The following is a 15,093-nucleotide window of genomic DNA, read 5'->3' as shown; positions in this document are numbered from 1 at the left end:
CCCTGCAGTATGCTGTATATGTGTAAAACTACCGCAAAAAATTCAAAAGAAAATTTAAAACATATTGTATTAACCACTTCTACAAACTATATGTTTGTATGGAATAAAGACCAAAGATTTCTGTTATTTACAAGACAAATATTCTCACGAAAAATAGATAACTATTTCTTTTTTTAGGAATATCCATGTACTCATGTAAATATTAAGCAATAAATAGGATGCAAATAGCAACTCTCTTTTGTACTTAGCAGTTTCTTTGATAATTTTACTATGTTACATTCATCCTGTGTGTATATGATGTAAAGCAGTGTTATGAGACATTATAGTTAATACAGTGTAGAGAATTAGATTGTAGCTGCTGTTTTTCTGTGTTAATAATTTCCTTCACTTGTTAGAGAATCACCTCCATAGTGGTATCTATGGAACATACTAAATCAGTGAAGTAATGAACAATAGTTTCTGATAACTTGTTTCTTTGAAGCAAATAAATCTATGAATACATTCAGTTCTCAATCATAATTTTATCCCAGATTTTGTTAAGTTTATGTCTGTACTATAGACAATACTCCATTTTATGCAATGGGTTTGTTACTACAATATAATTTACTTTTCATTCTTTATTAACATTGCCTCATGTTGCCTTGTTCCAGATCAATAATACTCTGATTCAAAAAATGCTGCGTAGTTGGATATAAAAATAAATTACTGAATGAAGACAATACAAGACTAACAAATTGAGAATGAATGCATACTGGAGAAGTTGGAAATTTTTGGGAAGGTCTTAGGGGACTAAAAATGCATACTTTGACAAGGATCTCCAATAAGGACTCCTGTCAAACAGAATAACAAAAAAATTCTGTGAATAGTGTAGCAACTGGTAAACAAACAGAAATTCACATTTTCTAGCTTTCAGACTGAGAGATTCATCCTCTCTCTAAACAAAGGGTTCAAGTGGGCAAGACTATTCAGAAATTAAGTTTAAATTTCGCCAAGATTGCTTATAATCCAGCTTAAGGAACAGACAGCAGGACAAAATGGATCATATCAATCGTTAAATATTAATAAATTCCTGCCACAGTTGCATATATGGTCACTTAAAACAGATACCATCAGCTCTGTAGCTCATATGTACAGTTTAATAGTAATGGGCAGGAGTCTCACAAGATACAAACTACATCTACATCTTCATTTACATCTGCATATTACTCCATAAGTCACCACACCACATGTGGAGGTGGGTACCTCATACCAATACTAGCCATTCTTTTTCCTGTTCCACTCAAGAATTGAGTGAGGGAAAAATGACTGTTATATGCCTCCATATGATTATCTTCTCCTCACAGTCCTTATGCAAAATGTACATTGGTGGCAGTAAAATCATTCGGCAGTCAGACACCAATGTCAGTTCTCTAAATTTTCTCAGTACTGTTTTGTGGAAAGAACATTTTCTTCTCTCCAGAGATCCCTATTTGAGACCATAAAGCATCTTTGTAATACTCGCATGTACATCGAATCTACCAGAAACAAATCTGTCGCCATACCTACAAATTACTTCAATGTCTACGTTTAATCTGACCTAGGGGGGGGGGAGATCCCAAACACTCAATCAGTATTCAAGAATGGGTTGCACTAACGTTCTTTAAGTGGTCTTTCATACATTAACTACAGTTTCCTAAAATTCTCCTAATAAGCCTTAGCTGAAACTTCATCTTCCCTACTACTGACCTTATGTGGTCATTTTATTTCTTACTGCTCTGCATTGTTAAGCCTAGATATTTAATTGATGTGGCTCTATCAAGCAGCACACCACTAATACTGTATTTGAGCTTTAGAGGACTCTTCTTTTTTTCCAACTGTATTAATTTACATTTCCCTACAGCAAGCTGCCATTATTCATACAAAATACAAATTCCATATGTCTTCCTGCATCCTCCTACAGTCTGTCAACAGTGACACTTCCTCATACACCACAGTGTCATCAGCAAAGTGTAGCAGCCTGCTGCTCACCCTGTCCATCAGATTATTTATATACATAAAGAACAAGAGAGGTCTTACACAGTGGAGCAGTGTCTGAATGCTTAAATATTTGTAGCCTTCTTTTTCGTGGTGCCTGTCAGTGACTCATTGCCTTCCCTTTGTGGTGAACAGCAGTCTGGTCTTTCCATGTTGTTATTCCATCATGGACCTTTCATTATTTGTGTTTATGTCTTCCTTCACTTGTTAGTTGATGACCACCATGATGAGAGCTATGGAGCGAAGTGAATAAGTGAACTAATAAACAATATTTCTCTCTAACTTGTTTTTAAGCAAGTAAATCTGTGAATACACTCAGCTCTAAATCAGAATTCTCTCTCAACTTTTCTAAAGTTCAGAATTTTACTTTTTTAGTCTTTGTGAACATCACTTAATATTCCATTGTCACTTAACTATGACTCTTTGATTAAAACAATCCTGGGCAGTCAGGCATACAAATAAATAATTGAATGAAAACGATACAAAACTTACATGTGTGTGTAATGGGACAGAGAACTCCAATAAGAACTAGAATCAGAATATTTAAAAAAAGTTCTATGAATTGTGTAGTAGCTGCCAAACAAACAGAAATTCACACAGTCTGGTTTTCAGAATGAGAGGTTCTTATCTATTTCAAGAAGTGGTTTAGCTGAATAAGACTATTTAGAATTTGAGTTTCAGTTACATCCAGATCACTTATAAACCAGTTTTAGAATGAGACAGCAGGACAAAATGATAGATATCAGTTACTAAATTTTAAGAAATTCTGCCCCAGTTGTCAATATGGCCTTCTGGAACAAATACCATCAATTCTGTAGCTCATACGTACAATTTTACAGTAATGGGCAGGAGTGTCACAAGACACAAATGAAATTTATGGCTACACATGTTACTTCACAAGCCACCATATAGTGCATGGTGGAGGGTAGCTTGTACCACTGCAAGTCATTCCCTTTCCTGTTCCACTTGTAAATGGAGCAAGGCCAAAACGAATGTCTATATGCCTCTGTATGAACCTTAATTTCTCTTTTATAGTCCTTATGCAAAATGTACATTGCCAGCAGCAGAATCATTCTACAGTCAGCCCCAAAGGCTGGATCTCTAAATATTGTCAACAGTGAGTCATGAAAAGAATGTCATCTTTCTTCCATCTGAGATCACAAAGCACCTCTGAAATACTGATCAAACCTACCAGTAACAAATTTAGCAGCACAACTTTGAATTGCTTTGATGTGTTCCTTTAATCTGGCTTTGTGAGGATCCGAAATATTCAAGCAGCACCCAGGAATGGATTGCACTACTTGTTCTGTATGCGATCTCCTGTGTAGATGAACAACAGTTGCCTAAAACTCTCCCAACTAAGCTGATCATTTGCCTGCCCTAATAATGACCTTACATGCTCATTCCATTTCATATTGCTGTTACTCCTAGATATTTAGTCAAAGTGACTGTGCCAGGAGTGCCTCACTAATACTGTATTTGAACATTACAGGAATGTTTTTTCATCTGTATTTCTACATTTGCACTGGGTGAGAGATTCACTATAAATGCAAGCTAAGTAAGAGGCCAATGATGTGCTCCCCATGAAATCAAACACGGATTCCATCCACAAATTTCTCACTTGCTTCTCAACACCAGGGATGCTTATCTCTATGTCCTCCACACAGTACTCTGTGTGATGGTCAAATGATTGGATGTCTGTATGAGGGTCCTACGTGACTCATTTTTTTAAATGAGAAATTTACAACTTCAGATTTCGTTTTGCTGCTTTCTACTGCCACACCATATTTGTTGAGGACTGACTGAACAGAAGCCTTAGAGCCACTTAGTGGTTTTGGAGAGGACCAGAATTTTCTTGCGTTCTTGGCAAGATGTTTCACATAGGTATGATACTGGAAGTTGTATGCTTCGTGCATCATTCTTTCTATAGGCATTCACTCTTCAACAGAGAATGTGACCATCTCTGTTTTCTCAGCATTTTCTGAATTCTGTTATGAAAGCACAGGTGGTCTTTTTCATCGTTAATACACTTACTCATAATTTACTTCTCCAGATCATGATTTACAAACAATTTAAACTTTGCCCATAATCCCTCTGCATCCTTTACACAGCAACTAAATGATGTCCACTTATTGTCTAAGTAGGATACTAACAACTGCTTATCTGCCCTTTCGAGCAAAAAAGCTCTCCTAGCTTTCTTGAGGGATTTATTAACCTTAGAAACCATTGCCACTATGATAACATTTTGATCACTAATCCCTGTCTCTACACAGACACTGTTGATAAGGTCAGTCAGGTCTGTCCATAGCTCCAGGTCTAAAATATTTCCATTGTATGGGGCTTGTCTAACTACCTGCTTAAGATAGTTTTTGGAAAATACATTCAGTACTATGTCACAAGACTGTCTGTCTATAGCACTAGCAATGAACCCATAGATGTCCCAGGCTATAATTTGTAGGTTAAAGTTGCATCCAGCCACTATTGCATAATTAGGGTACTTCTGTGTTACTGAGAGCAAACTTTTTAAAAATGTTTCTGCAACTGTTACAGCAGAATGAGGTGGCCAGTAAAAGAATTGGATTATTAACTAGAATTCACCTAGACTTGTTAGTTTTGTACATATTACTTTGCAGACAGACTCAATTTGAGTCATTTTTGACAAAATATTTAAATTGGATAGACAAAAAATTTACTCAGCAAGCAGTGGCACAACATGCATATAAGAGAGGGTTGTAATTAGGCAAGCTTTTGGAGCCTAGTGGCTCCTTCTTTAGGCAGAACGGTTGAAGGGAAAGGAAGAGGGGTGAAGGAAATGGACTGGAGAGGTCTAGGCAAAGGGGTGGATTTCAGGAAAGTCACCCAGAACTACGGGTCAGGGGAGGCTTACTGCACAGGATGAGAAGGAAAGACTGATTGTTGGGAACTGCATTGGATGAGACTTAAAAACCTGAGAGCTTAAAGGTGGATGATAGGGTAATATGCAAGACAGAGATTACTGCTTAAACATCGTGCATGAGTTAATAAGACTGAAAAGCTAGGTTCATTGTATATAACAGAGGTGGAAAGGGTGTTAGTGAAAAATTGATGGGTAAGACAATTAAAGATGTAGAAAACTAAAATGGGGTGAAGAAAAGAGTAGTTACTGTGAAGAAATGGTGAGACAGAAGACATTAACGTAAATGAAGGACAGGTGGGTGGTGAGAACCAAGGACATGTTGTAGCACTAGTTCTCACCTGCAGAATTCTGAGAAACTGGTGTCTGGGGAAAGAATCCAGATGGTGCGTGTGGTAAGGCAGGCACTGAGGTCCCAATTGTCACGTTGTAGAGCATGCTCTGCATCAGGACATTGCATGTTGCCAGTACACATCCTCTGCCTATGCTCATTCATCCTAATTGATAATTTGGTGGTAGTCATGCCGATGTAAAAGGCTGAATGGTGTTTACATAACAGCTGGTATATGACACGGGTTGTTTCACAGGTGGCTCTGCCTTTGATAGTGTATGCTTTGCCAATTACAGGGCTGACCGATTAATACATTCCAGACCAGGATAATACTGAGTCGCCAGTGGTGTGCTCTGAAGCCGTTTTTTGGAGGGATCAGAATTACCAAGATTGGATGTGATGGCCCTGAATATTTGCTTTTGAGCTAGGCTGCTGGGATAATTACGCACAGTGAGGCTGAGGTGAGAATGGTGGTGTATTGCTGTAAAGAATCTGCATTCAAACAAATATCTTTGCCTCAAATGCCAAGGCTGTATGGCGGGGAATGTTTGACGTGGAAAGAATGGCAACTATCAAAATGTGCTGTTTGTTGGTAGGTTTAATGTGGACGGAAGTGTGTAGCTGGCCTTTGGTGAGGATGGGGTCAACATCCTTGATAGACACAATATTTTTGTCCATTGCAATGAATATCCCACTCTCCTATGGAGTCTAACCCATCTTTTCAATATACATTCCACACTTTGTGTTTTGAGCTTCACTAAACTCATGGTTCTGAGTACAAATTGAGCTTGACAACTTTCCTGGATTGTCATAGCTCAGTCACTGCAAAAAGTGAATGTGATAAACATTTAGAATTAGATATTTAGACATCCTTGATAGGAACAATAATTCAAAATGAATATGAAACATAAGGTTAAGAGATTCCATGTATGTTAATGAGGCAAAAAGTAGACATAACTTTGAAGAAAAAGGAATAGAATTATGCTAATCAGGATATGAATCCATGCTGCTTTTAGTCTTCTGACCTCAGTGTGTAAATGATCTTCTAGGAAATACATATATCAAACATGCTTTATCAATGTATATATTATACCAGTGTGGATTAACACACTTACACATAATTGTCGACATTATTTTTGTTGAAGTGTTTAACTTCATTATACCAAGACTGCACAGTATTATTCCACTGAGCTCCTTGTAGTGTTCCTGTAGTCCACGACTGATATGCATTTTGGCCTACAGCAGAAAATCGTGCTGAAACAATATAAAAGGTTATTATTAAAGAAGTCGTATGGTGCAACTGGGGCAAGAACATAAACAACAGACGAGTTACTATCTGACATGAGAAACAGGATTAACAACATAATTTTATTACTGCAGTTTAGTGGAAAAACATAAAGACCATATTTTACTCAACAGTCAGTGTTTCTAATGTCTATTATTTTATCATTTTTAATGCATCTTGATTCATTCTCAGGTGCTTCAGCTGTCAGTTTACATTTTTGTTTGCTACTGCTAAACAGACTTGGTGTTCAAGCAATACAGCATGTTACTAACTTTATTATTGATTATTGTCTTCTCTTTCAGTTTTATTATGACTTAATTGGTATTTTAGAAACGTAAGTAATGAGCAAAATCTTGTGTTACCCATTAAAAAAATTACAGATGACACTCTATGATGACAATGAGTTTATTCATTCACAGCTCTGACCTGAACAAGGAGAAATCTTACCTTACAACATTGATAATTTAATGAACGTGTACCAACAGCCAGAGATGCAGACATTCTTTGAAAGTAACAGTGGTAGCATTTGACACATGGAAAAAAACATGTGTGTATGTGTTGGGGAGGGGATACAGGGAGGGGGAGGGGGAGTGGAGTGTGGATGAGTTCATGTGTGTGAGCGAGAGAGGAGGGATTGGGGGTAGGGAGTGCATGGAGAAATCTGTAGAAAGGCATTGATACAAGACAGGACATATGCGATGCATACTCGACTAGCTGGATTTGTAACAAATGGAATTCGAGAAGGTAACAACTATAAAAGTCCAAAAGCCTAATTTAGGGATGTATTACTGTCTTCAATTAGAAAAAAATTGCCATTCAATTAAAATATTCTTGTAGTTAAAGGACTTCGTCATACAAAACAGTGCTGAGATGAAATAGTTGGCAGTTATGTGGAAAATGAAATTGTCTTGGCAATAAATTTGCAAATGTAGCATCTGACATGAAAAAACTTGCAGGAATTTATCGTGCAATTGTATCTCAGAACTGTAGCTTTTCTTATAAAATTACCATTAAAAATGTTTTTGAATTGAATGTTAATGCAATGTAGCTACTGGGTTGGTATCAGCATTTTTTTAAATATTTGAATAATAAACGATCTGACAATGTTACTTTATTTTATCTTTGCTACATACTTTTTAATGAAAAATAGAACCATATACTATCAAGCAGGAAACTAGAAATTCCCAGACATTCAAAAACAAAGTACAAGGGTTTGTTATAAGTCAAGCCTTCTACAATCTATAAAATAGTTTGTAGTCTGAGAGGAAAAATTTGGTTAACACATATTCTAATACAGGCCTATATGTTCTTAAATTTTCCTACATATAAACAGCTTACATAAAATCAGTAAAGTTATATAAATGCTGCCGGCCTGTGTGACCGAGCGGTTCTAGGCGCTACAGTCTGGAACAGCGCGACCGCTACGGTCGCAGGTTCGAAGCCTGCCTCGGGCATGGATGTGTGTGATGTCCTTAGGTTAGTTAGGTTTAAGTAGTTCTAAGTTCTAGGGGACTAATGACCTCAGATGTTAAGTCCCATAGTGCTCAGGGCCATTTGAACCATATAAATGCTTAGTATGGCGATATGGATAAAACGGGAACTGAGCAGTGGACTGTAAGGAAACCCATTGGTGTGTGCATGTGTTTCTCCGTCCGCTAGTTCTTTGCAAGAAAGTAAGGACAAAGAACATATGCATTGCTTTTGTTTGCGGCAGCAGGCAGAAGTCATGCCTTGATGGTGCTGTATATGTTTCGTGTGCCGATCTGAAGTTCTATATTCGCATGTTTTACTGTACGCATCGCTTCTGAATAATCTTTAAATCTTTCATTGACTATATCAATACCCCTTTGTATTGTGATGTATAGTGAAATTTCAAACACTTACGAGTGCCGCAATATACCTGTACTGTTAATTGTAGGCGCAGACATAATTGCGCTCTCCTAAAATTTTTGAGAACAGTAGTCCTTTACTCGTTCAAACCAATCTTTCTCTAATTCCATTGTATAATTACGTGAGAAATAGGTTTTTTGGTAGTTTTCGAACACTTAAAAACTATATTTTCGAGAGTTACCGTTACAAGTGTTTTGGATACGTAACTTACTATGTAGCAAATCAACCTTTGTGGTTCACAGCTACTGTCAAAAAATACGTCACCCCTGAATTCCATCGTATGTCACCGCAAATAAACATATTTGAGAATTTTCGGAAGCTACCACTGTCCTTTGCATGGTATAAGAGTAATTTGTAGTAAATCGGCTTTTGTGATTTAGTTACTATAGTAGATATTCTAACATAATATTGCATTACATTTAGTTTCCCCTTAAAGAGGAGTAGCCCCATATATTATCTACTTTTATTGTAAATTAACTCTGTTTTTGTGTTTGCTAACAAATATAATAAACTCTAAAATTTTAGAAAACTATCAATTTTTACCAAAGATTTTTATGTTGCCTTAATAGAAATCCCGTTTTGTGTATTTGATTCAACTTGTACAGGGAATTAGCAGCTTTTTAGCTCAATACATTAAAAGATAATCAGCAGGCTTAATTTAAAGTTATTTTTTTTCACTGCCATGTAATACATCGCTGAGTTAGTATCTCATGGAATCGGACGTACCGGTACTGTCGGTGGTCTGCGTCTTCCCAACACAATATTCCGACGTCGTAACTCGGCGTCTTCGTCAATTGTTTCCTGCGACTAGCCAATAAGCTGACCGTGTACCGAATTTATGTGTCTGGTGTTCCCTACGCCGTCCGTGCCCGCTGCGACCGTTTCTGGCGGTGCTATTTATCTCTAGGCGTTCCTTCTTCGTTCCGTTCTAGGTGCGCGGCCGCTTGGCGTGTTCCCAGCACTTTCGACACCCTGCAGGCGTTTTTTATGCTGTTGGCGACCGCTCCGGCTTTCTATCATGCCCCTGTCACTCCTTGGCTTATGGATTCGGTGCGCCCCTACAAGGTGCGCTTCCTGCCGAATCAGGCTGCTTTGGGAATTGTATATTCTGTCCGTGCATGCCGCAGCAACCTCTTGTGGTGGTGGTCGCCGTCTGGAGTTCTGTACTGTGTCTGCTTCTAGGATGTATGGTGCCTGAGGTTTCAGGTGGCTGATGTTGTTTCCTCTCTTGTCCATGACCGCCACAATTGTCTCCCAAGGAGGTAGTAGCCGCCTGGCGCTCCATAAGAGATTCGATCCCTTTCATTACGTCCCTGGTTGTCTGAGGTTCGTTGCCAGAGAAGGGAACTTTTTTCTGTTATTTCTTTAGCAATTCTAAAGCGGGATTCCACACCATACTGAGCTTATATCCTGCTTCCCAGTCGATGCGGTCCTCTGTCATCTTGATTTCAATAGATTCAGTAATCACACTACCCCAAAATCTGGGGTCTGAGCCAGGATCCTTGTTTTATCATAATGCCTGGCGTGTTCAAATTCCAGGCAATGTTCTGATACTGCTGATTTAGTGGCCTGTCGTAGCCTGATATGCCTTTGGTGTTTTTTACATCTTATTTCACCTCTTATGGTGGTCTGACCGATGCAAGACATACCACATTCACATGGTATCTGGTAGATAGCAGGTTTTTAACCCCAGATCGACTTTTACCATTTCAAGGACTGCCCTGATCTTGTTTAGTTGGAAAAGACTGGGTGAGTCCTTGACCATCTGAACTCGAGACACCCCAACATTAAGTCCCATTCCTAGATGTCCTGGTGAAAAGGAAGACAGGCGGCACATTAAGCCACAGTGTGTATAGGAAACCAACACACACCGACAAATATCTAGAGGCTTAAAGTAGCTATCATCTGACGCAGAAAAATGGGGTACTGAGAACACTTGTACACTGAGCCAAGACACTGTCCAAGTCTGACAGCTTAAAAGCGGGATCCTGAAAAAACACAAAATTAACTAATGTAGGATGTACTCTAAGAAAGAAGAGGGTGAACCTACAAGGACAATGAGTGAGATGCTGCATGTTCTCCACAGGACTCAAAGCACTCTGGCCAAGAGTCAGTGCCTGGGAGGGACTGATTTACAGGTAATCAAAGGACACCTACCAGTGAATGTGTTGATTTTTCAAAGAAAATTCTGTTGATGCTGGGAATGCTTTAACCATTCAAATCACCAGACCAGACTGAATCTTTCCAGCTGTTCTGTAACAAGCAGGAAAGGGATTAACTAGATTCCTGTGTAGACAGTTTAGGGTCAAGCTAATAGAAAGAATTACTTGTAATGCCGGGAGAACAGTGAGAGTTTTTATGATTCTGAAGCCAGGGAGAATTGGTGATATCGTGGCTTAGGATATGAGACCAATCATCTGTCCTTCTTTCTTCTGACAACATTAGAAAAACTGGTTCATGTACACATTAGGGAAAAGGTGTTAGTTGAAGTTCTTCTACATTTAAGGCAACACATACAATCAGCTATACAAATTATGTGATACAGCACTTTACTGACTTGCTTGGAAGCTGGAAAAAACTACACTTTCTGGAAATTGCTCTCTTCATCTTGCGCGATTTCAAGGAGAATTTTGGCAATACAACATAAGAATACTAGGTTAGAGCTGCAGAATAACATGGTACCGATACCACCATATGCAGGTAGGTGAAGACCATGCTGAGCAGAAGAAAGATAGAAGCCACCATGATGACTCAGAAAATGGTGATCAACACCATCATAGGGAGTGTTCAAGATGAGATTTAGTCCCCACTACTGTTGAATCTAGTAATGCTTTTTCAAACTACGTTGGTAGTGTTAGAACAATAGCACAATGTGCAGTGAACAATGTGCAAAGCTGGTGCAGGAAGCAAGATTTAAGGGTCAGTCCCAAGAAAACTGTTATAGTACCATTTAAAAGGTTCAGATGGCTCTGAGCACTATGGGATTTAACATTTGAGGTCATCAGTCCGCTAGACTTAGAACTACGTATACCAACTAACCTAAGGACATCATACACATCCATGCCCAAGGTGGGATTCGAACCTACGACTGTAGCAGCAGCGCGGTTCCAGACTGAAGTGCCTAGAGCTGCTCGGCCACAGCAGCCAGCCATTTACAAGGAAGCATATCCAGTACACAGACTGGACTATCAGGCTTCTTGACAAAATTCTACCAGTAGAAGGAGTAGTGAAATATGTAGACATAGCCATGGATTGAAACTATCATAGACCCCTCGCATAAGGAATATATGTTCCAAGGTAAAAGGTACTCTTATGAGCCCCAGAAGGGTCATAAAACCTGGGGCAAAAACCCATGAGTGGTTGATACACACCTCTGTAATAAGAGATATTGTAATTTGTGGGGCTACAATATGGTGGAATAAAGTAGAGCAGAAGGTCGCTACTAAGGGGCTCTGCAAGGTGCAGAGACTGACCAGCTTAGCCATAACAAGAGGAATTGGCAGCATGCCCACTGCTGGGGTGGAGACCATGCTGGACACACTTTAATATTTTTTGTGGGATCTGAAATTTAAAAACCTCTCTCACACTGGCCTGATTTAGCTTCACTGATGAGGATAGTAAAAAACACGTGTATATTAAGGGAATTTTCATTCACAAAGCAGGCTTATCACAGTCACACAGTTCAGTACTGTTCTATCCTGTTTAAATTGAGCTTAACTTAAATTCCATAAGGCAGTGAAGCAATTTCGAAGTCTCGGTGAGACTAAAATCGTCAGTCGATCTCTTGAAAACATTTGTAATAATTATTAACTTTCGGTGATCACATGGGGAAGACCGGAGATCTGCTGGTAAGGCCGTGTTAGCCCATTTATTGAAAGTAATAAACTGGATATCTTGAGCGTACAAAATGGCAGGTTCGTCCAGTGTAAATCAGACGTTCCCCACTGATCCCGTACAACACAGCGTAATAAGCAGACACTGTCAATAATAATCAGTTAAATAATACGCGAACACACTTACTTTAGTTTAGTTCATGTATTAAATTCCTTCTCATACAGACTCTCATCAAGATGGCGACTAGCTCAACAACACATACATATACATCTTCCTTCTTTCACGGCTAATCGGCAAGATCTGAATCCTTCTTTTCATAAGAGAAAACATAGATAGCAGAGAAGCTATTCCATGGAGTAAATGTACGCTCCAAGGAATAATAGGGCTTGAAACTACTTTGCATTGATAATCATCGTATGTTAAAGTTTAGGAATCGGTAAGATAAGAAGAGATATTTCGAGATATGTACTGAGTTATATAATTTATAAAAATTTCTGAAAATATCGCGGAGAGACCGCTGCAAGAGACATTACAACACCCTCATTACACCTTTGGGTTACAATGGAGAAAGTAGCAGTGGCATACAGAATAGAAACTGGAAATAACTGGATACCTTTAGGATATCCAGAATCCCACGCCAGTATAGTGCATGTGATAGATATAGGTTGTTGTGGAAATGTCAGCTGATCACACAATACTTTCCAGCTTCTTCAATAAACCTCCAGTGTAACAGTTGGAAGTGGAGAGCAGGGGAAGAACAAACCACAACATCACTGAGGAGACGTAGGATGGTTTACTGATGGGTCAACAACAGACGTAGGTAGCGAGGCTGTGGTGTGTGCGGAACAAACTCGACTATAAAGAGCACTTTCTGTGGGGAAGCTGACCACAGTATTCCAGGGGAGGATACCTCCTGTCAGAGAGTGCATAGAGGAGAGTTTGCGTAGGTGCTGCGAGGATCATAGCATCTGTATTTATTCAGACAGCCAAGCAGCACTGAAACCTTTATCAGCCCCTGCAACAAGATAAAAGACTGTAGGAGAATGCCATGATGTCCTTGTGAAACTATGGGATAGCAACAAGGTAAACCTGCCATGGGACCGTGGTCACTTGATAACTAGCAAGAATGAACAAGATAACAGGCTGGCCAGGACAGGTGTGAAGACTCCATTTATTGGACCAGAACCTGTCCTAACCATCACTAAGACAATGCTAAAATCAAAACTACATAGCTGGTTTAGTAGGCAGTATGTAGAATATTGGGCTAAGATCCAAAAACAAAAACATGGCAAACTTATAATGCCAAGACCATCTTTCCAGAGAAGTTCTGTAACCCTGAAGAGGATACAGATTAAAATCATGTTATTATTAATAACTGGCCATGGGAACTTTAAGAAACACCTACACACAATGGGTATAAAGAATGAAGCTCCTAAGCATAGACTAAGTGGTGAGAGGGATGAAGCCACGGCACACCTAATCTTCTAGTGCAAAGCATTGGGGGTAAAAGACACAGAATATTTGGGTTATTAAGTTTTGAAGAAATCTTGTCTAATAAGGAACTAGGAAAGAGTCTCTACTACTCTTTAATGTTACTAGTTGGCTTTATTACAGTCACTGTGAGTGCAACTGCTCAATAAATTAAGTTTCGATGCAGAAAATAGTGGGCTAAGACCTCTGTTATTTTTGTCTCTTGTGCCAATCTGCTCCTGGCACATAACACATTTCTTTGTAGACCATGATTTTGGTATTTTTTAAACAAATATAGGGTTTGTGTTTTAACTTAATATCATAACTAGACTTATATTCCAAACCAGACATATATTGCATACACCGTTGTTGAACGTACTGCACAAATCATGTATGTGTATCGTCATACGTGAGACCAATAATAATAAATATAATTAAATATACAGCCTTCCAGTGCCTGAGCTTATACACTCCTGGAAATGTAAAAAAGAACACATTGACACCGGTGTGTCAGACCCACCATACTTGCTCCGGACACTGCGAGAGGGCTGTACAAGCAATGATCACACGCACGGCACAGCGGACACACCAGGAACCGCGGTGTTGGCCGTCGAATGGCGCTAGCTGCGCAGCATTTGTGCACCGCCGCCGTCAGTGTCAGCCAGTTTGCCGTGGCATACGGAGCTCCATTGCAGTCTTTAACACTGGTAGCATGCCGCGACAGCGTGGACGTGAACCGTATGTGCAGTTGACGGACTTTGAGCGAGGGCGTATAGTGGGCATGCGGGAGGCCGGGTGGACGTACCGCCGAATTGCTCAACACGTGGGGCGTGAGGTCTCCACAGTACATCGATGTTGTCGCCAGTGGTCGGCGGAAGGTGCACGTGCCCGTCGACCTGGGACCGGACCGCAGCGACGCACGGATACACGCCAAGACCGTAGGATCCTACGCAGTGCTGTAGGGGACCGCACCGCCACTTCCCAGCAAATTAGGGACACTGTTGCTCCTGGGGTATCGGCGAGGACCATTCGCAACCGTCTCCATGAAGCTGGGCTACGGTCCCGCACACCGTTAGGCCGTCTTCCGCTCACGCCCCAACATCGTGCAGCCCGCCTCCAGTGGTGTCGCGACAGGCGTGAATGGAGGGACGAATGGAGACGTGTCGTCTTCAGCGATGAGAGTCGCTTCTGCTTTGGTGCCAATGATGGTCGTATGCGTGTTTGGCGCCGTGCAGGTGAGCGCCACAATCAGGACTGCATACGACCGAGGCACACAGGGCCAACACCCGGCATCATGGTGTGGGGAGCGATCTCCTACACTGGCCGTACACCACTGGTGATCGTCGAGGGGACACTGAATAGTGCACGGTACATCCA

At 40.1% G+C, this 15,093-nt stretch overlaps 1 protein-coding gene across 1 annotated transcript in view; it reads right to left on the bottom strand.

The window, feature by feature from the left end:
• The window catches only part of LOC126259780 (venom allergen 5-like), a 63,094-nt gene that overhangs the window by 7,722 nt on the left and 40,279 nt on the right, over positions 1-15,093 (bottom strand). The window contains exon 5 of the mRNA XM_049956787.1: positions 6,353-6,491. Coding sequence (XP_049812744.1) covers positions 6,353-6,491 — 139 coding nt within the window. The remainder of the gene's footprint in view (positions 1-6,352; positions 6,492-15,093) is intronic.

The sequence above is a fragment of the Schistocerca nitens genome, chromosome 5 (assembly GCF_023898315.1).
Source record: "Schistocerca nitens isolate TAMUIC-IGC-003100 chromosome 5, iqSchNite1.1, whole genome shotgun sequence".
Classification (NCBI taxonomy): domain Eukaryota; kingdom Metazoa; phylum Arthropoda; class Insecta; order Orthoptera; family Acrididae; genus Schistocerca; species Schistocerca nitens.
The sequence above is the reverse complement of the archived record's forward strand: the minus strand, read 5'-3'. Positions and strand labels throughout refer to the sequence as shown.